Here is a 20,762-nt window from a genome sequence, read left to right as displayed (position 1 = left end):
TATATACCGCATTAGTATTTTTAATTGAGGAGGTGTCCGCATTGCGAACGCAAAGTTTGCTTCTCATCCGCCTTTTTGGCTTCGTGCCGAGAAGACGATATTCTTAAAATAAAGTAGCTTCTTTGTGAGCGTACAAGTATGTGCACGTTTTGTACTGATGTGTGTACATATATGTTATCCGATCGCGAAATGTACAGTCTTTCCCAATGAACCTACGTGATTTTTCCCGATTCTCACAATAAGTCCTTTGGGGTAATATTATTTGTTGAGAAACGAAATACTTTTTGGAAACAAAATTAATTTATTATATATTAAAACAGGATTAAAATAGAAATTAAATTCATAAATATACAATGGTTAAAAGCGCTAAATCTAGTATTTAAAGAATTTAAAGCTGATGACAGAACTACATACTAACATACAAAACCTAATCTCTCAATTACATTAAAATACCCTCTTTCTACATTAATTTGATCCAAGCGTCACATTTGAATGTCTAATACAGCATGGTAATATCAAAATCATTACAGCTATGATTTTCATTGCATCTGAAGACACGCACGCCATACAATGTTCTTAATAAAATGACAATGAGGTCCCAAATTTTTCAAGTATTTTTTTCGAAATCTACAAAGCTAATATGCAATATTGTTCAGGCACGTCGTAATTTAAACGTCATTTTGTAGTCTCTTGAAAAATAAATGTGTTATAGTGCATTGAATCTTCAGTACATAGTTATGAACGCTTTTCCATTATGTAATTACAAAAATACTTGATTATCACAGATCGCACCTACTGTGCAATATCATACAAACGTATAAAGCTTTTTTTCGTACAATCAATAAAAAAAAGACATCGTCATATTTTACAGAAACATACATACTAGAGTTCAGCTAAATAAGTTAAATTATTTCAATTCGACAAATCACGTTGGAATGACTAAAGCATTGATATCAAACATAAATCGCGTATTATTTAGCTGATTTTTGATATCAATAAATTTGTGTGTACAAAATATAGCAACTATGAATTTTTGTTGACATTTTATCCCCAAAACATATGATTATTTCAATAAGTAACATCATGTCAATAGAGCTTTGAACATTTTCATTGAAAGTTAAAAAATTTATAAAATTGTTTTCAATCTAAGTCATATCGTGTTCAATATGCGTGGAAGCTTAATGTAAACTGCATTCTGTGTAATATACTAAACACGAATATTTGTCAAGGCTTTTAAAATTGAATCTATTGTCTACGTCATTGTTATATTGACTTTGCGTATCACTGAAGTAGTTAATATTTTCTTTGAGAATAAATTAAGCGATCGAACCTTAAGTATTATATAACATTGACGATTCCAATGTTACAAAGTTGCCCGTATGTGTATGCATGCAAAAATTAAAAAAAAATTTAAACGCTATTCACTTGTCCTGAGTTTCAAACGAAAATTTAATCGCTATATTTTCGCGGCTTAAAAGGCACAGTCGTATGCTTGTGCATCTCGAAGTCGTCGTGATTATCCTCGAAGCAAACTGGGCAGTAGAGGTCACCTGTACAACCTTTGCACATGACCAAGTTGGCCGTTTGGTCACACAATACACACGTATCCACATAATCATCGTGATGGGTGTTTTTACTACATTGTGCCCCTTGCTGTTGGAGAAAATTTTGTATAAAGTTATTGTAGAAAGAAAAAAGGTTTGATCATAAGTTATTCTGCATACTTCAGTTTCTATATCTACTAGTTCATCAACATCACCATATTTCGCCTCCAAAGTAGCTTCTGCTAAGGCTTTTTGGATTACTTTCATTGTTGCTGTCTCATCATCATCTTCTTCAAAATCTGTTATGTCGTTCTTATGCTATCAAATCAGACGAAAATTATTGTGAATAATTGCCTTTGGATATGAATTTGTGTCGTTGAGTTTTTCTTTTACCTTGGATGAATCAATTCCTCTCAGATTGTCTAATCTAGCCTGGATGTCAGTGTCAATTTCACCAGAAGCTTTACTGATTTCCAGTATTTCCAAATATTCTTTGATCAAATCATCAGTTTTTTCCTGATCGGTTCTTGTATCAACTTGGTGTATCTAAAATAATAATGAATGTAAGTAAAAATAGTTGTATACAACCGAGCAGTTGAGAGTAAGAAATATCTACATTTACTGGTTGATTTTCAAAGTCAGGATCTTGATCTTGTAGCAGAGCTAAGCGTCTTCTAATTTCGTCTTCAGTTGGAGGTGGCAGTTGTTTATCTTCATCCTTTAATTTTTTCAATCTATTGACTATTTCTTGATCAATCGGATCAAGGCCAACTTGCAATCTATCCAGTTTACTACCTTGTCTGTACATTGTGATCGGAGGTCTTGCAGGATTTTCCAAGGACTCCATTCTGTACAAAAAAAAATACAGTTTAGTTTATGATTTTACATTGATTTCATTTAAGAGCTGGATTTACTTTTTGGTGATATCTATAGGAGCCAGGGGTTCGTCAAGCCCATCAGGAATGGAAAAATCTTCCGTTGCTGTTACAGGTTTGGCTACTGTTTGCATTTTATTGTAGCAACGCCCACAAATTTTTTTCTCTCCAACAACAGGCAGTTGAACTTTGTATTTCAAACACTTGGTACAGTAGGAAAATCCGCATTTTGCACAACCAACCTTATCAAAAAATAAATAATTTCAAAATTAACGGTAATAAATGTGACAATGTCAAACGTAAATATGCAAGATGCAACAGTGTAAACAAGGGTGATGCAAAAAATCAGGTTTCTACGTCAGCATTCGGAAACATGGAAAAAAGGAGTGAACCATAAAACAATGGAAAGTTTGCAAATTTTTGACGATGAAATCATCAAAACACAATGACTTACCTCTTTCGTGAAAAACGAAAATTTCGCTTGACAATTATTGCACGACATTTTGGGAAACCGATCTCCAAGGTTTCTTTGAAATGAGTATTAAACTTTCACCTGAGTGGTTGCGAATATTTTATACAAAATCGTTTAACAAATTCAGACGCAATAAACCGTTCAACTGCACCTTTGGAGGTTAGATCGCAACCGATTATTTTTTCGCGAAACGGAGTTTTTAGTTACCATGGAGTGTCGCTGCTATCGCTTTCTTGAATTTCAAACTCTAATCAAGCGAGAAAAAAATTGTTCTTTTAAAAAGTCCAGTACTTTTAAAGAAAAAGTTGAATACTTACGTCCGTTATTTTCAGACGTTACTTTATTTTCTTTGTCGTATATTTTTTACATAATTGAAACAAAGAACGTATAGTTTTTCATCAAAAAGTTTTAATAATGGATAATAAAAAATATAAGATCGAGTATCCAAATAGTAAGAAAATTGCTCATATTTCTTTACAGATGTGAATTTTGTTCTATATTTAGGTATAAATGAAAACTAATAATATATCGTTAATTTTTTTCCAGATTCGTTAATCATTCTTGAAGCAATACTAGTTTTTGATGTATGGCTTTTGATGAAAGCTAGATGGCTTTTGATTAATTTTTTTCAAATAGTGGTTCCTATACTCAAATTTTGTTTTATCTCGCTTATTGGTGCTGGTAATAATGTGTAATCAGTTAAAGTTGTCTTGTAAAGTTAATATTATAGGTACTTAATTTGTTTAATTTATATAGGTTTGCTAATGGCATATTGTTTAGCAAATTCTAAGTTTGCTATTCCTGATCAAAGTATAGATTTTAATTGCAAGAACAGTAAGATGTCTGACAAATATCTTCAATTAAATGACGATTCCATGCCTAGTGCTATGTCTGTGAGAAAAGAATTAATTCAAATTAAGAACATGAAGATGAGTATTAAAAAATCTTTGTTAAAAATGGTAATGATCAAGATAATATTTAGTGCAATTCGAAATAGTTCAGTGAGTAAAAATAATATTTTTTTAGAATTTTCATTTGCAACACTTGTATGACCAACAAAAATGTACGTAGCATATTTTTTACTGATTATTAACTAGAAAAATAGTAAAACAGTTTCAAATTTTACAGTGGCAAATTTAGCTGATTTTGCTTCTGAAGCTGTGGGTGGCATTGTCATCGACACCCCAGGTACTCAGTCTTATTATAACCCATCATCGAACCAAATGACTTTGTTTGGAATACCTATTTTTAAACCTAATTATTTTACACCACGTAAAGTCATTCAAGTAAGTTTCATATTTAGGATCGCTGAGCATTTTTTATAAATTTAGGATTATTTTATCAAATTAGGTATACATTTTTTTTAGCCTTGGACCCAGGCAGGCGAATGTTGGGCATTTCGTGGATCTCAAGGAAAAATTGAGATCCAACTTGCTTATGCTGTTATCATTGAAAGAGTAACTTTAGAGCACATCACTGCCACTGCTTCATTAACTGGAAATATTGATTCTGCTCCAAAAGCGTTCAACGTATTGGTCAGTAACAATATCTTAAACGTTATTCCTTAAAAATCAATCTCTAAACCTTTTAATATTGATAGGGTCAGATTGATAATCAATATGTGATGATTGATACTTTTGTATACAAAAATAATGGACAATCTCTACAGAGTTTTGCTGTCACAGTAAGTTGAGCAATTGCTAATTACAATAACAATTACTATAGTGCCTAAAAATTAATGGTTTGATGCTTTTAGAAACCAGAAACTAAAAGTTTCCCTTTCAAGAAAGTGATATTAGAAATTTTATCAAACTGGGGTAATCCGGATTACACGTGTATTTATAGATTTAAAGTACATGGCAAGATGTATGAGGTTTTCAAAGATGAAGCCAACATGAAAGTTCAATAATCATTATTAGTTGTGAAATGAAATTTTTATGATATAATAATTGTAATATTAAAATTTAGGTAAAGTAAAGAAAAAGACAAGGTATTATTTTTTTTAGAACTGACTTTATTACGATTCACGTACATAAAGCGCGTTTATGACCAGTTGCTGGTGCCTCCCCAGCTGGCTGTAGGAACGATTTCTGCGGCGGGTGTGCTGGCGGACCATTCCTCAGAAATCTAAACACGGATATAATATCGTTATTGAATTGTTCACACATATAAAGCAACACAAGTTGAAAAGAAATAGTTTCTTACAGGAGCGGCGTTCCACTCGTTGCTGGTCGGGAAGGGAGTAGCAGCGGCAGCAACAGGGGCAGCAGCAGCAGCCTCGACAGCAGGTCCGGCGGGAACATCATCGGCCCAGTTTTCGGTAGCCGGAGCGTTGGGGTCACTACCGTTAGCCCAGCTTTCGGTCGGCATGGCGTCGGCGACCGGCACGTATTCCTTGACGGCGGGAGCGAGCTCCTTGGCCGCCTGTTCTTCCTTCTCAGCCTAAAAAAAAAAAAAAATTGATATGATTAACAAACGCTGCTTAAATTTGACTAACGCGTAGCTTGATTGAGTTTGAAATGTCAGCAAAGATTAAGCCATATGTACCAACAGTTTTGATTCTGGACATAAGTGTATCATCATGATAGAGTTTATTACTTTATAACGCAGATACGCGAGAAAATTGAAAAACTTTACCTCTTCGGGATCTCTGTAGAAGAACAAGTCGACAACAACGTCCCACTTGATTTCACGCGGGATGGATCCCCTGAGGCGGAGAACCTCACGGGCGAGCAGCCACCACATAAGACCAACGCTGTGGGGTCCCTTGTTGTTGCATGGGATGGCGATGTCGACGAAGCGCAGAGGCGAGTCTGTGTTGCAGAAAGCAATTACGGGGATGTTGACGTAGCTGGCCTCAGTGATGGGCTGGTGGTCAGTGGCTGGGTCAGTAACGATGAGGAGCCTGGGCTCACGGAAAGCAGCCTGTAAAAATAATTCATTTCATTTAGTAGGGAAAGATAAAGTATCAAAAAATCAATCAAAGATTTTATATTTTTTCAGCAAAGATTAAGCCATATGATACCAACAGTTCTTTTTTCTGGTCATAGTTGTGTCATCATGTTTGAGTAATTTAAAATATTGTTAAAAATGTCTAACAAGTGAATGAAGTTACCTGAATCTGATTGGTGAAGGCACCAGGGGTGAAACGTCCAGCAATGGGGGTAGCTCCGGTGTGAGCAGCGAATTTCAGAACAGCACGCTGTCCGTATGGACGGCAACTGATGACGAAGACCTCGCTGGGGTGTTCAATGGCTACAATAGCACGAGCAGCCAGGAGGAGCTTCTCCCAAGTGCGGCGCAAGTTGATGATGTTGATTCCAGCACCTGAGAATTTCATTCTAGTTTAAAATACACGATGAGTCGAGGTTTCGCGTTAGAAATGTAGTAAAAAATATCATTTACTCACCATCAACACGGCGCTTGTAGACGTACTGTTCCATCTGGAAGTTGACATTTTCAGTTCCCAGGTGGGTACTGGCAGTCAACATTTTGGTAACGTCATCCTCTTTGAGGGCTAACGCGTCAAGTCCTCCCGACATCGTTAAACGTTATGGTTGAATTACGAGTCAACCTGAAAATAAAAAGAATTATTATTTTTCAAATAATAGTGAGATATGTAATTTCAATGGTTTATATACTTGGCATGGGGTGTTCGCGACCAACGAGGGTTTGTAGGCTTCATAACCTCAAACATTTTGATAAACAAAGTCAAAGCTTCGTTTTTACTATGAAATTAGAAACAAGTTTCGTTGTCTTTAGTTAAAAGTGTCTTTTGAAAAGTTAAATTAACATTCCTTAATCGCAAAAATAAGTTTTATTCTACAAAACGTCAAGCCCAACGAAGAGTTTACAGGTTAGATGCCACGTGCCTTGCCGCCCGGGTTTCGGCATGAAAATAAAGTGCAAGAAATGCATAAAAGTAAAATAAATATTATTTTCTCATGAATTGGAATCTTATTTTTTGATAAAATCCCATTCGGTGCACCAAAAATTATTTATTTACAGTAAAAATCGATAAATTATTGAGGACTTACGTTTAGTGATGCCACTAGGAGTTTTCCTAAGTGTAGGAAAGGAAGTTCCGCCATTTGTATTTTTCCAGCGACCCTCTTGAATGGTCAAATTCGCAACTTTCGTTTTAAAAAATATTCATATTTAATGAATGTTTTGCACTCGTGAAATAAAAATAAATATTTATTAATTTGTTGGAAACTGTATATTGATTAATAGTTGTGACATATCGCACATATTATGAGCTATTCGTTTTATTTAAATACTCTTGACTTTCGTTGTATTGAGCAACAGTATATAGCGTGGCAAATTTAAATTGTTGATCGATATCACTATTCAATTGAAATATACAATATTAATAATGAAATTTAAAAGACACTTTCTGAAAAGAAATATTAAATAAATCAATTTTGAACAATTTTGGGATCTGACTTTGGGGGGGCCTGGGGGCGCGGCGAATTTATCAGCAGACCATCCTCGCTGCGGTCCGCATACATATATATAGGTAATCTCTCGATTCACAATTCACATTCATAACATCCACCTAACCTACACGTATTATTCGGTGAAGTAAACAGAGCCAGTGATATGTGCGGTCTTAGTGACACCTCACGTACGATATTTTACAACAATTTATAATTTTTCCTAATTTAACAATGAATTTCATTAATTTACCTTCATTCATTACTTTCTAAAAATAATTTATCGTAAAATACGCGACTTTTAAAGGTTTGTTTACATTTTTTAAGGTTATATTTTTTTAGATACAAACTTATGCCTTGTTGATTCCAGATACTATTTGAGAAGAATATACATATCGATTAAAGTGATGCTATAACAAAGATGTACCCAGCCAATCACAAAACAGTTTTTGTGCTAGATCACACGCCTTATTTTGGCATTCCAAGCGAAAATGACATAGATTTTGATTTTGTCAAGTCCAGAACACCTACTCCTGCTAATACCCTTCCACTGCCCAAAATATCTAAATCACTATGGACAACGAGCATAGAAACATCAATGGAATATTGTCGAATAGCGTGGGATTTATTTCCTACAGATAAATTGGTAAGGATAAAATGTAGTAATAATTTGCTAGCTGAAAAATTCATTGAAAATTATACTCACACATATATTTATTATTATAGATACGATTTGTTGTCAGTGATCATTCAGCTCACATCCTGAATACATGGAATCCTTCGCAACAAACTTTGGCACATGTAAGAATTCAAGCAAATTATATGTACGAAATAATAATAGAAAAATTTGATAGGGATTTCAATATTTTTCTAGATCATGAACGGTATGGCAATCATTGGCGTGCCACCAAGGAATCATCAACAAGGTGTAGATTTTTCAGTAATTCACGGTCTGAGAGTAGCTATAGAAGCTCTAACAGAATGTTCAGAAACTCAGCAGGAGATAAAAGCCCGTGGCGGAGAACCTGCTAATAAGCTGATAAACAGAGGACGTGTGATTTGCATCACGAGTGCAAGAGACGATATGAACATGAAAAGTTTAGAAAACATATTTCTTAATCAGTTGATACAACAGAACAAGCAGGCTGCAAACGTAGATGCAAATAAGTAAGATTGCATTCATAATTTCAACAATCCTAATATTCCTTATAGTAACATTAATGTACAATTTCTCTTTTCAGTTTAATACCCATTCATAACTGTCACCTTGTCATATTGAACATTTCTCCCATGTCAATAGAGTCGCAAGTGACAAGCCAAAATCTTCGAGAGGTAATTCGAAACGTTATTACTCTCGCAAATATTCGGTACTATTATTCATACAATTCGTTCACCAGGTTTCTCCGTTACTCTCCATGGAAGTGCACTCTCTGAAGGCGCCAGTATTACACTCCAAGCTTTCTCACTTAATATTATCGCATTACGACCTTGCCAGCACGACCGTCACAGGAATTCCTATGAAAGAAGAGCAGAACGCCAGCTCGTCAGCGAATTACGACGTTGAGATATTTCACTCCCACGCCGCGCATCTCGCCATTCTAAAAGGTCAGCTCTTGAACTAAAATTTTACCAATCAAAATGAAGAACGTCATCTAAAGTAGGACGTATGTTTCAGGACATGCCCAGGACACAGCCCTGGTCAAGTCCTTCCGGCGTTTCGACGAGGGTATCGAGTACGAGACGGTGACGCTCAAATGGTGCACGCCCCGAGGCTGCAGTGCGGGAGAGATGCAGAACTGTACGGCTATGCACAGGATAACACCTGTGGACGTGAATAGTCGACCATCCTCGTGCCTCATCAATTTCCTTTTGAACGGTCGATCCGTTATGCTGGAAATGGCTCGCAAGAGCGGCGGAAAGACGATTTCGCATCTTCTGGCTTCTCACGGAGGGGAAATCTTCATTCACACCCTGCCGACCTCGAGAAGTGTTCTCGAGGACCCGCCGTCCATCAGTGAGGGATGCGGTGGGAGAGTCACGGATTATAGGATAACGGACTTCGCAGCCCTGATGCGAGCCAACACACTCGTGCCTCTGAAACGAAAACCAGACGATACAGACGGCCCTGTCGAGAGGATGAGACCACGCTTCGAGAGGTTCACCAAGTACTGGCCGATCACGCTGACGAGCACGATGATATTTAACGTTCGATCGGTACCTTAGTTTTCCTTTTAAATGAAATTTGTAATAAGCATACAGCCCATACTAAAACGCAATGCTTTTCCAGATCATAGATCCACTTCCCGATCTCATCCTGAAAGAAGAGCTTACCAAGGAGGAGGTAGTGCAGTGTAAGCAGATTATCTTCAGTCTTCTGGCGTTAGAAGCAAAGCACGAGACACTGCCTCTCCCGAGTTTGGGCTGCGGCCGGGGCGGCAAGAGCGGAAAGCGTGACGAGCACTACATGCTTCTGTGGCGCGAGCTCGAAACCTTCCTCGAGATCTACTCGACCACGTCGTCGGCACACCTGGAGGTACTTAACTGCCTGCTCGAAGTGCGAAACAAAGAGGACAAGGACAATAACAAGGTGGAACTCGACCAGGCCCTCAGGGAGCTCGACGGGTAAATTGGATTTTCAGTTATCACCGCTTATATCCACTTTTATCACGAAGCTACGTTATTCGCGATCGATGTATTTACTCAGCCTTGTAATGATAAAATAAAAAATTATCGATTTTCAGTCTGGACAAAGAGGACGTGACGGCGCGAGCGACGGTGATCCGGGCGACAACGGACTCGCCGATGTCGCCACCACCCTGTCCCAGCGCCAGTCTGGCCAAGCAGCTACACAGCAAGAGCCTTTACGCGCTACCTCGAAGTCTCCTGGACATTTGGCTGCAGCGATCCGCTCCTAAGGATCGCCGGCCCGACTTCCACGGGCGCGTCAACAGCGACGGCCCTCGAGCCAAGCTCTATCCCAATCTGAAGGAGAACAACCAGGCCAGGGAAAACCGTAACAGCGAACCCGTCGAGGCTTAGCCACTGTTTTTTTTTTCAATTATCATGTATATACTGCGATTTATATGTATAGAACGAATGACATAAATTTTTAAAAATCATGTTTAGATACGATCCAGTCGTCTTCTTTCTTCTCTAACAAAAAATCGAATGACGTGAGCTATAAACTTGGACGTGCCAGTTTGTCTTGCCGGAAGGGAAAACACGGAGCCGGAGTGCGCAAAGGTATCAATATGTTTATTTGCAGTAGTACGCAGCCTTGACAGATCGCGGCAATGCGCGCCGTCGTCCATCCGTTAGCTCACGGCTATTTTCGATGTGTTCTCCGCCTCAAAATGTTACGGTCAGCCGCAGCGGCGAGATATATCGAGGCGGCGCACGCGCTGGACAGCATACGAAACAAACGCACATATATACACGCACTCAAGGTACTCATCGCTGGGTCTCGTCTGAATCTCAGCAAAGGTATGCGACGCTGCCGTAACGAGAGGAAAAACGATGACTCGTCCGAGATGTAGATACATCTGTAATGCGAGGGAAGGAAAAAATTGTTATTGAGATGAACGCGGTGAATCACCAGGTGCATTTCCTTTTTTTGCGATCCTAGTTTGCGATAGATCATTGATTATGTATGCGAGCCTTGATTTATCAACTGTAGAGAGAGAGAGAGAGAGAAACTGAGTTGAGGGGAAAAGTAAATTAGAGGATGTAAGTTTTTAGGGTTTATGCAATGGAAGCTAATGAAACGCTAGGCTGAATATAGGTGCGCGAGCAACTCGCTCTTCTCTCTCTGCGCGGGGCTATACACACACGCGAATAACTTCCAATAGGGTTACCTATTTTGAGAAGTCTTAGGAATCCACGGTGGCCTTACACATGATAAGCCAAACTTTAATTTTTCGTTCCTTTTATTACAACGCGTGAAAAAATTAATAAAAGCGAAACCATCTCGCGAAAATAAGCTCATCACTAATATAAGTATACACAAACGGCGCCGAACAGCATTTGCACGTCTTTAGCTTATTACATTAGCCGCAGACAAAATCGAATTAGCGAAGTGAAACTGGAGAAACAGCATAGATATCGTTTCCGTGTCATGCAAAGAAAGAAAAATCCACACGACTCGGGTTCAGCCAAGCTCATAATATAATGCTCCGAACTCGAATATATATATATATAGCATACCGATCTCAATAGCGGAGATAACGATCCAATGGGCGGGTGTAGCGAGTAGCATCGGTAAAAGTAGGCGCTGGCGCTTTAACCCATATTTCCAGCGCGTTGCAAGGTGCGTCTCTCTCCACGCCCACGCGATCCAATAAAGGACTGTACTTCGGCCCGATTTTCTCTGTATACGTTTTAAAATGTTCGAGTAAAACGATAATCATTGCATGTACTCTACGTTCTCCCCGTGCGTGATTCACCTGCGTCGCGCGAAAGTTATAAGCCTTTCCGCGCTGTGTAAATAAGAAGCTCTAAGTATTCGCTTTGATGAATCACATCGTATAATGTATAATCTCGTACGTATTATATGTAAGAAGAAGAAAAAGAGAAGAAGAAGCTGTGGTTCCTCGAAAGAGCGTCCGAATGTCTATCTCACGGCTATTCGCAACAGCGAACACGTCGCTCTCACGCGACACACACACACACACACTATGTGCGTTACAATAATTGGCAAATTGACTCGCTGGAACACAGTCTTTGTGACAGCTACTGCTGCTGCTGCTGCTCTAGTATGTGATTGCGGAGCAATTACGCGCGTGTGGCAGAGAACTTGAGCGCGGCGGCGAGATTGTATGCGTGTGAGTGTGTAATCCATTATACAAAGAAGCTGCGCTAAGTGCTTATGTCGAAACGCCTCGTGCAGGATTGTTGTAGCGAGTGCACGAGTGTATGCATATATTGCGCGAGTTTCAGGCCAATTATAGCGTGTGAGGCAATTTGCGTGTGTGGGTATGTGTGTGTGTGGATACTGGAAAAGACTGTGTACACTTGCGAGGATCTTGGACGTCCGAGAGGCGTGTTATGTTGGAATCGAGAGGCTCAAATTGCTATATTTGTATAAGGTTTTAGACGCGGTTGTTCTACATTGTTAGAAGCTGACCAGTGCGTCGATAATCACTCGGTGTGTGTTTCGTAGGTAGTTTTAAAACTTTCGAAAATTCAAATAAGACTCTACGAGCCTAAAACTCGTCCGTTATCCGCAGCAAACAATAAACAACTAGGCCAAGCGCGTAAAATTTCATCCCTCTCTTTAAACACGATCACACACATCGGCGAATCTCCCATCGCACATAACGGTTATTTCGTACTCGCGCGCACACGCTTTTCGCGACGACCCCAACGTACATACGCACGTATGTGTAAAGCGCCAAAGGGATGGTGCACAAAGCCGAGGATACCGCGTATACTCGATTACGCAGAGGCCGTTACACTCGCTCTTTTTATCGGAGCGTCTCTTTCATATAGGATACATAAGGGGATCGCACAGCTGCCGATGAGGGGCTGTTTCAAGGTTGCGAAATTCGGCAAAGGATCCGTTCACTAAAGCTTAGAAGCTACTGGAAGCCTGATGCGTGTAATGCGTTTTTATAGCTATACCTGTTACGTTATATTTTCCACATAGTTATCATGGCATTGCGCAGAGTGTGTATTTTGTTATTGCTGAGAGACTACTAATTAAAATTTCATCGACATTTTTCTACTTTCCATCTCTTTGTTACAGTAACCGCATTCGCGGAAATTCATTATACACGTGCGCGTGACGTCGATATCGCGTGAATGTAAATAGACGAGGTAAACATCGCGAGTCGCAGGTTTTTTTTTTCATTCTGACTCACATCGTCTATAGACCAATTAATTTCGCCTCGGCGCAACTACGTGCGCACCTTCGAAACGGTCTTTCTTCCAGATTTGCGTTTTACGATTTTGCAGCTCTTGTAAATCGACCGGCCGATGTCAAGGTTCGCTTCTTTTTTTACGACAAAACACACAGACACGCTATGCTCATTTTCTCCGCAATTACGCGCTTAGTCGTGTGCGGCTTTGAAGTAAAGTGAAATTAAGAAACAGCCGCGGAGATAAGTATGCGGCTCACGTCCGCGCGGTGACGAGTATGTGTAATTGGAAAAATAGATGCAGGATAGAAGCTTTTAGAGAAGCGTACTGGAACGAGGTCTAAAAGCCGATATGATTTACGTACGAGATCCAGAGGCCCTCGACAGTAGCGACTATACCGAATTGCGAAACGTCGATCAGTCACGTTTCGCAACGACCACGATGACGCTTCCTCCGGATCCGACTTTCGTGTATATAACGAACGGTGTGGGCGTGTGTCTGTTGTTTGATCTCGGGGTCGACGACTGTGGTTGTTTTCTTATAAATAGATGTAGCGCGTGTAAGTCTGTCTGGTGGGAAAGCTGCGGGAATTTATTTGATGATAGAACGATCATCATATTCGCTTGAAATTTAGCGCCGAAAGCTCGCGCGTATGTGTATATATATATACACGAAGCTTTTAATCAATCGTCCGCTGACGTACAAGACAGTAGTCCATTAGATAAGAACGAGGCGACGGTCTTGAACTATATTTTCCGGTTAGGCATTCCCGTCACGTTGTTTATACGGAATTCCGTAATCGTAAGAGCGTTTTAGTGTCCGTCGGCTTTATGGGTCAGCGCTAGGTCTGACTCTTAAATCGATGCTTTGTTAAAGGGTGCGTGTGTTATGCCTGTTAAGAATTATTTGACCATTTTTAGACTATCGATCATAGTCGAGGTCCGATTTTCAGACAGATGGATTCTGGAAAATATTCAACCATCCGAGAGGAGCTTCGCCGATATATTTTTAGCCTTCATCTCAAAGGTCGATCCGAAACTATGAAATTTTTCTGTAAATTTCCACACACCTTATTCTCGACCCCCATCGATACCTCATCAAAAGCCCATTTCCACGTATCCGCAGCTTAGCGACCCCACCCTCGAAAAAAAAAAGCGAGCGATCCATCGCTAATACCCGAAGCGCATGCAAGCCTCAATCTCAATCTCGCATCCTTCCTGTGCGCCCCTCGCTCTGTGCATCGTTTTCACTGATGCGATGCATTCATCCGATGCTTTGACGCTTCTATTTCGGGCTCTCTCTCTTTTTTTACCCCCGCACAAGCTCGCTATAGCAAAGCTAGGGTGCGCCGTTTGCGAGGGTAATTGCGCGAGCTTCCTTATATACTTTATTTATTTATTTATTTTTTTTTTGTTTAAATGCGACTGTATAATTAAAAGCGCAGTATAGTAGGTCGCGGCCGAAAACAAGGAAGGAGTCGCGGAAAAAAGCGCACAGACCGAAGGTGATCGCCTGGCATTGGAATTTATATGTTGCTCGCGAGGAAAACAATCGATGTGTATACGGCGATGCAGACGCCTCTTGGAAAAATGCGCTCATTGTCTGGAAGCTTAATTAATTCACCGTCAGTTTACGTTATAGCGAGCTTCTGCATTCTGGCGCGAATGTTCGAATTGAATTATTTAGCTATAAAGTTAATTCGAACGTAACGAGCGTATTATACGGATGAAGTATTATATAGCCTCTGTACTGCGCAGCTCGTTCCGCGTTGTGGCTCTTAATTAACGCTTATTAACGAAGCATTGTTTAATGAACCGTCTCACTTACGAGCTCGAGTATGTATATAGCACGTGGAATGTTGTGCCTTGGCCTCCTGGCATTAATTCGAGATAGCGCAGGATTCGATGACTTTTATGTTTTCGCTAATCCAGCACGAATTTTCAGTATTAACAATATGAGAAAAACCTCGAAAAATCGAATCTAATTTCCGGCCAAGTCACAGAAATCACAGGCCCAAGCTAGTTCTCAACTGGCGCGTGACATTTGAACGCGAGAGGAAAGACGGAATGGAGCTTCCTTCTCCGGGAAGCGTGCGGCTAACCGATTAATATTTCAAGCGCAGCGCAAGCCTATCCCACTACGTACCACTGCACGCGAGCTTAGAAAATTAGGAACGTGTCGGTATGCTCCTTTTATCGCTATACAGCTTTCTATTTTTCCTTTTAATTAGGCACGATACACGCACAGTTCATTTATTGTTCGCTCGAACGGACTAAAAATACGATTGTAATTTTCTTTCGCTATTCGGGAGCCGCCATAAAAACGATGGAACTCGTTCGTCGTCGCAGACTCCGATACGTCACCTCGAAATCTATAATAAAACTGTCTACTCTACACGCGCGAAAAAGACCATCTCTCTCTCTCTCTCTCTCTCTCTGACTGTTCACGAACGCGCGCGCGCGCGCGCGATATTCAGGGCCGCTTTTGATGCGGCAATTGTTCCCATTCTGGAAAATATGCCCTGGAAATGAGAATTGCTCGCGACCTTTTGCATTTCCTAACTACCTCACACTCCGGCTTATATACTTTATTAACTCGGCTATACGCTGATATTATTTTTAACTGCGTGACAGACACGCGCTCTACGAAGTATAGCGAATACTATATAACGCTCTAATAATACAATTTTCAAAAGTCCAGCCGCGCTTTTAGCCTTTCCGCGAATAAGAGAAATCTTATGCGAGTATAAAAACAAAAGCCCGTTAAATGTCTATTCATCTTTTTTCAGACGCTTCTTCGACAAAAGCAATTTGCCACTAGCTCTACGCGGTTCCCCTCTTTTTTTTTTTTTTTCTCTCTCTTTCTAGCGGCCGTAAAATAAAATCAAAGCGAGCTCGCGCAGCTATACGCCCCTATAGCATCGTTCGCCTTCGTTAAACGACTTCCAACTAGCTGCAAGAAGAAAGAATTCAATGTCTCTCCTCCCGCGACGACGACGCGCGAAGGAAGCGAAATTTCTGCAACGACGCGGCTCTCTTGCAGGTGGGCGAGGCTGGATTATTCAACGAGCGCGAGAGATATATATTCGTATGGATATAACGCGCGGCCCACGTTGTAGCGCGTTGTGTGTGTGTGTGTGTGTGTAATCGTTAGGATAATAATGAAGTCGACGAGATGCTGCTCCGCGGCTCTTGATTTGTTTTTTTTTTTATCGCGCTCTTTCGATGCGTTATATTGGAAACCCGGGAATCGGAAAGTTCGAGACTGTGATGACGTAAACGATGTTTCATATTTTTAGAGGTTTTTACCAATTTAGCGTTCGAGTCAATGCCAGCTGGGCGATAAAGAATCGGGTTCCTCGTGACACCGCGAAGATGGCTATACATTTTTTTTTCTATGGTATATTTCTCTCGAACTCGATATACCTGCTGCGCTGAAATTTGCATCTGTTTATCAATTTTGAAACTAAAATAAAATTCAGCTCAAATATAGCCTCGTTCTTTATACCCTCGAGATAATAAAAGCCAACTACTTGTGAAAAAGAGAGAAAAAAAAAAAAATCACTCGCTCTTCAATCGTATACGCGTCCGCGCCCTCGATCGCTTTCTCAACATCATCCGACGTATAGGCACACACACACACATACGCAAACTCATTGTAGATGCGCGCGTATCCTTGGCACTTTTCTTTTCGCGTTTACTCTCTCGTCACTGCATGAGATTTCATTACCTTTTCGAGCTCGTACTCCCGGTTACGCAGAAAATTCGCGCACGCAAAAAACCATGGCTCGTGAAAATACACTCACATATATATATATATATAGGCGCGCACCTGGACGAGTTTTTAAGTCTGCTATGGCGATGATGCTCCGGAGCGTAACTCGATTATTTAACTCGAGTTTATGTCTCTCTCTCTCTCTCTGTCAGCTGATGCGCGCATGGGTCGGATGGGGAATTTCGAATTCGATTAGCTCCGTGCAAGTCGGCTGATTCATTGTTGAATCCAAACGTTCGGGCGATTATCGAAAATCTGAAGGAATGAGGAAGTTGCGCAACGCGAGTTCCATTGCGATGCTGGGACGGACTGATCGCTCGCGTGTGTGTCGGTGCGGATGACGAGGTTCTTATTATACCTTATCATACCTCTCGGCTTTGAATTCGTGTCATCGGCGACGATGGGGATTAAAAATGTATTTGAATGAAAATCGACGCGCGTAAACATCGATTCGAGCCTGGTGTGACTCAGTCTTTGGAATATTATTAGAACAATTATGTACGCTCTAGCTGTTTTGCCTCAAGAAATTCTCAAGATATACGGGAATAAAATGAGAACGCGAGGCCGTAGTGCCTTTTTACACCTGTGTGTTCCAACCGAGCGAGTCGATAACGCGTAATGCCGTTATAAAATAAAAATTGTTTCCTGCAATATAATCAGCCTCGCAACGAGATCGAAGCCGTACGCACCGCCAAAAACGAGCCCCCAGTGCAAAATCGGCCTCGACATCGGCAGCCATGTGATTAAAATGACAAAAGCCATACGAATCTCGATTCCCACAATCGCTAACAATACCCCGTTGTTCGCCAGCAGCGAACTCCGCCAGGGGGGGATAGGCCAGAACGAGAAATGATTTAACACCACCGGCTGCAGCGGCAGCGCTATGTGCTATACCACCACCACCACACGTGAGAGAGTCCAAATAAGCCGCTGGCACAGAGGCCGAAGTGGGAGAAAAAGGAGTAGGGGAGAGTAGAGCAGAGCACGACGTCCCCTGCACCGTTACACCGCGTATACAGCCGAAGGGGAAGAGCAGAAGCTTAGAAAAGCGCCGAGTCTCCCACCTCTCGCTCTTCTCAAGCAGCGGCAGCGGCTTTTCCGAGCTCCGCGCTCGCGGCCAGCGTTGAGTAACACTTGGCTCGCCGGTGGAGCCGCACGTTCGAGAATAGCCGTGGCGCGCTTCTGCGAATCGAGCGCTCTGGGTTCGCGCGCGCGTTAGCTCTCAGCTGTGTGCGATAAAAGGCTTACTTTTTTCGAAATATACCCGAGTGCGAACAAGTGACCCGGAAGATGCTGCGGTGCAGCCTGCTGATCCTCGGCGCGCTGGCCGGCTTGGCCCTAGCGCACGAGCCCTTCATCGTGCAGTTCCAGTGGAACTACCTCAACTACACTTGGCCGAACAAGGAGGCCTACCTGAAGGCCGACAAGGACGACTCGTACCTCGAGAAGAACAACGTCGTCTCGGGCATCAAGCTCTGGGAGGACAAGATGTACCTGACCATACCGAGGTGGAAGAGCGGCGTCCCGGTCACCCTGGCCGTCACCTCGGCGACGCCGCTCAACGGCCAGACAGCCCCCAAGCTCGAGCCCTACCCCAGCTGGGACATGCAGAGGATCGGCGACTGCTCGGCCTTCCAGTTCGTCCAGAGCGTCGAGATCGACCCGAAGGGACGCATGTGGGTGCTGGACACCGGCCGCGCCGAGACCCTCAACAGCAACATCAAGCCGACGCCCTGTCCGCCGAGGCTCGTAATCCTCGACATCGAGAACAAGGGCGCGGTACTGAGGAGCTACGCCTTCCCCTCGGACGTCGCCCACCCGGAGACTGCCTACCTTACCGACCTGGTCATCGACCACGAGGACGCCGGCTGGGCCTACATCACCGACACGGACGACAAGCACCCGGGCATCATCGTCTTCTCGCTGGCCAAGGGCACCTCCTGGAAGGTCGTCCACGAATCGATGCTGGCCAAGCCTGACGCCATCGGCTTCAGCATCGAGCAGGTGCGCGTCAAGCAGGCCTACCACGTCAAGGGCATCGCCCTATCGCCGGCGTCACAGCAGGGCGAGCGCGTCCTCTACTACACGCCCCTCTCCTCCTTCAACATCTTTGCCGTGCCGACCAAGGCGCTGAAGGACGAGCGCGACAAGTTCGGCACCTACGTGCGCGTCCTCGGCAGGAAGCCCTCGCAGACCGACGGGATGGTCATGTCCAACACCGGCGTCCTCTACTTCGGCCTGCTGGCCGACGACGCCGTGTCAATGTGGGACTCGCGCAACCCGTCCTTCGTCACCGGCCAGAGGATCATCTCGCGGGACCACCACCTCATGCAGTGGCCCGACTCGTTCGCCTTCGACAACAACGGCGGTCTCTGGTGCGTGACCAACCGGCTGCAGACCTTCCTCGACGGCTCGCTCAGCATCGACCGGCCCAACTTCCGGGCCATCATGGCCAAGGTCAACATGAAGAGCTACCAGTACTACGAGAACGGCACCGCGCCGGAGCTGCCGCTCATCACCGCCGGTGCCATGATGTCCCTGCCGAACCAGGCGATGGCCAGCCTTCTGGCACTGCTCCTCGTTCTCCTCATGCAGTAGTAGTTGACTAGTTGTAGAGGCCACGCGATTGATTGATCGATGAACTTTGGACAAGTGCGCTCTATTTCGTTAGCGCGCGCGCGCGTTGAACGACGGGAAAAATGCAGCGATCCTTATGCGCGAGACGATTGGCTTATTCATTGTCGCTATGTAACTGTCAAGGTCGCTCTCGTTTAAAAGTGCGCGCGAGAATATGGTCATGCTCGAAAAAACGATGATTCGAGGCGATGATATATGTCATGTGTATCGGTTGCGTAATTTTTAGCCGGAAGCTTTCTTCGCCGAGCGAAGCCGATCGAAGGAGGAAGAAATTCTCGGTGAATTTTGTTTCTAATAACGATCAATTTCACCGAGCGCTTCTTCCTCGCATCGTGTCTATGTATAAGATAATGTATATTATATAGGTATGTAATACGAAGACGGAATTGTACACACATCAATGTAAAACGTGCACGAGGCTACACGCGGTTATACCATTATTATAAAGTAGAAGACAGATTAGCGTCGACGACGCTGACCTTTTTTTACAATTAGACACGTTATATACAGTCAAGTCTGCAAGTGAACTCTCCGTCTCTGATAAGCCTTATCTCGGGCTTTTCCTCTCTCCCTTATACCGAGCAAACACCGAGCAAACTCCACACGGTCTTTAACGATGTTTTCTCAGTGCAGATTTGATTACGTATAGAGACAGTCCACACTATATGGAAAGCATAGTCGATGTTTGCTTTCAATCAGCCTTTCATCTTTCGAGCCTTTCTTTTTTTTTTCATCGGCGTAATATACTTCAAAAAAAAAAAAAAAAAAATTCTCCGAGCACAGAACGCGTAGCTTCAATTTCTACGGCCTTACACTTTTTATGTATAATGTATGTGTGCGTCTGCTGTGTGTACATGCGATAACCGCGCGCTACTTACGCCTATATCATCATCGCCGCGATTTTTCTCGAAGGGCGAGTATATACTCAAATCTCGAGTAAAGAAGTTACCAAACTAAACAGAGAAGAAAGTTAAGGGTGTAAGTAAATTTTGCACGTGACCAAAACACAATGTATAACGTTCGGACGATGCGACCCCCTTAAATAGGGGGGGGGGTCTCTCTCTCTTTCTCTCTCACGAGTATATTTATTGTAATCGCTGATAACAGTACACAGATGTATAGAGAACTATTGATTAAAATATATATTACTTTTAAGTTTACTGAACTC

The 20,762-nt window shown here is 42.3% G+C and overlaps 5 protein-coding genes across 7 annotated transcripts; 3 read left to right on the top strand and 2 right to left on the bottom strand.

Annotated features, from left to right (window-relative positions):
* Nucleotides 1-281: 281 nt before the first annotated feature.
* On the bottom strand, nt 282-3,101 carry LOC100123802 (abscission/NoCut checkpoint regulator). Of its 2 annotated transcripts, none has more exons than XM_001607474.6 (6): nt 2,874-3,101; nt 2,459-2,661; nt 2,161-2,392; nt 1,938-2,090; nt 1,725-1,862; nt 282-1,653 (listed from the first exon to the last, which is right to left on the bottom strand). In XM_001607474.6, the coding sequence occupies exons 1-6, from the start codon at nt 2,919-2,921 to the stop codon at nt 1,450-1,452; spliced, it is 978 nt and encodes a 325-aa protein (XP_001607524.2). In that variant the 5' UTR covers nt 2,922-3,101; the 3' UTR covers nt 282-1,449. The 2 variants fall into 2 exon arrangements, with proteins under 2 accessions (XP_001607524.2, XP_008203009.1); XM_008204787.4 differs by having other exon boundaries at nt 2,167-2,392; nt 2,874-3,067.
* LOC100123798 (SUN domain-containing protein 1) lies at nt 2,877-4,879 on the top strand. Its single transcript, XM_016986679.3, has 8 exons — nt 2,877-3,342; nt 3,438-3,572; nt 3,648-3,850; nt 3,918-3,954; nt 4,020-4,177; nt 4,259-4,426; nt 4,492-4,575; nt 4,648-4,879. The coding sequence occupies exons 1-8, from the start codon at nt 3,306-3,308 to the stop codon at nt 4,798-4,800; spliced, it is 975 nt and encodes a 324-aa protein (XP_016842168.1). The 5' UTR covers nt 2,877-3,305; the 3' UTR covers nt 4,801-4,879.
* Nucleotides 4,880-4,884: 5 nt separating this feature from the next.
* Nucleotides 4,885-7,954, bottom strand: LOC100116902 (40S ribosomal protein SA). The gene is made up of 6 exons (XM_008204782.4): nt 6,929-7,954; nt 6,301-6,465; nt 6,007-6,218; nt 5,529-5,816; nt 5,097-5,333; nt 4,885-5,018 (listed from the first exon to the last, which is right to left on the bottom strand). Exons 2-6 carry the CDS (start codon nt 6,431-6,433, stop codon nt 4,935-4,937), a joined length of 954 nt encoding a protein of 317 aa, XP_008203004.1. The 5' UTR covers nt 6,434-6,465; nt 6,929-7,954; the 3' UTR covers nt 4,885-4,934.
* On the top strand, nt 7,430-10,459 carry LOC100123795 (protein asunder). Of its 2 annotated transcripts, none has more exons than XM_008204784.3 (9): nt 7,430-7,518; nt 7,698-7,973; nt 8,054-8,128; nt 8,202-8,494; nt 8,569-8,659; nt 8,725-8,932; nt 9,003-9,541; nt 9,615-9,949; nt 10,069-10,459. In XM_008204784.3, the coding sequence occupies exons 2-9, from the start codon at nt 7,749-7,751 to the stop codon at nt 10,364-10,366; spliced, it is 2,064 nt and encodes a 687-aa protein (XP_008203006.1). In that variant the 5' UTR covers nt 7,430-7,518; nt 7,698-7,748; the 3' UTR covers nt 10,367-10,459. The 2 variants fall into 2 exon arrangements, with proteins under 2 accessions (XP_008203006.1, XP_001607514.1); XM_001607464.6 differs by having other exon boundaries at nt 7,446-7,634.
* A 1,815-nt stretch (nt 10,460-12,274) lies between these two features.
* LOC100123792 (yellow-x1d) lies at nt 12,275-20,759 on the top strand. The gene has a single exon (XM_003425521.5). The coding sequence runs from the start codon at nt 18,248-18,250 to the stop codon at nt 19,553-19,555; it is 1,308 nt and encodes a 435-aa protein (XP_003425569.1). The 5' UTR covers nt 12,275-18,247; the 3' UTR covers nt 19,556-20,759.
* The last annotated feature ends 3 nt before the right edge of the window (nt 20,760-20,762 follow it).

This window comes from Nasonia vitripennis, chromosome 1, assembly GCF_009193385.2.
Source record: "Nasonia vitripennis strain AsymCx chromosome 1, Nvit_psr_1.1, whole genome shotgun sequence".
Lineage (NCBI taxonomy): Eukaryota > Metazoa > Arthropoda > Insecta > Hymenoptera > Pteromalidae > Nasonia > Nasonia vitripennis.
Note: the sequence above shows the minus strand (reverse complement) of the source record. Positions and strands in the feature narration are given on the sequence as shown.

Coding starts and splice junctions, on each gene's coding strand:
- LOC100123802 (XM_001607474.6), bottom strand. CDS start 2,921: ATGTCGTGCAATAATTGTCAAGCGAAATTTTCGTTTTTCACGAAAGAG. Junction 1,863..1,937: donor GAGGAATTGATTCATCCAAG/GTAAAAGAAAAA, acceptor CTGATTTGATAG/CATAAGAACGACATAACAGA. Junction 1,654..1,724: donor TAGTAGATATAGAAACTGAA/GTATGCAGAATA, acceptor TTTCTCCAACAG/CAAGGGGCACAATGTAGTAA.
- LOC100123798 (XM_016986679.3), top strand. CDS start 3,306: ATGGATAATAAAAAATATAAGATCGAGTATCCAAATA. Junction 3,573..3,647: donor TATCTCGCTTATTGGTGCTG/GTAATAATGTGT, acceptor TAATTTATATAG/GTTTGCTAATGGCATATTGT. Junction 4,178..4,258: donor CACCACGTAAAGTCATTCAA/GTAAGTTTCATA, acceptor CATTTTTTTTAG/CCTTGGACCCAGGCAGGCGA.
- LOC100116902 (XM_008204782.4), bottom strand. CDS start 6,433: ATGTCGGGAGGACTTGACGCGTTAGCCCTCAAAGAGGATGACGTTACC. Junction 6,219..6,300: donor CTACAAGCGCCGTGTTGATG/GTGAGTAAATGA, acceptor TGAAATTCTCAG/GTGCTGGAATCAACATCATC. Junction 5,817..6,006: donor CCTTCACCAATCAGATTCAG/GTAACTTCATTC, acceptor TTATTTTTACAG/GCTGCTTTCCGTGAGCCCAG.
- LOC100123795 (XM_008204784.3), top strand. CDS start 7,749: ATGTACCCAGCCAATCACAAAACAGTTTTTGTGCTAGATCACACGCCT. Junction 7,974..8,053: donor TATTTCCTACAGATAAATTG/GTAAGGATAAAA, acceptor TTATTATTATAG/ATACGATTTGTTGTCAGTGA. Junction 8,660..8,724: donor CAAGCCAAAATCTTCGAGAG/GTAATTCGAAAC, acceptor TTCGTTCACCAG/GTTTCTCCGTTACTCTCCAT.
- LOC100123792 (XM_003425521.5), top strand. CDS start 18,248: ATGCTGCGGTGCAGCCTGCTGATCCTCGGCGCGCTGGCCGGCTTGGCC.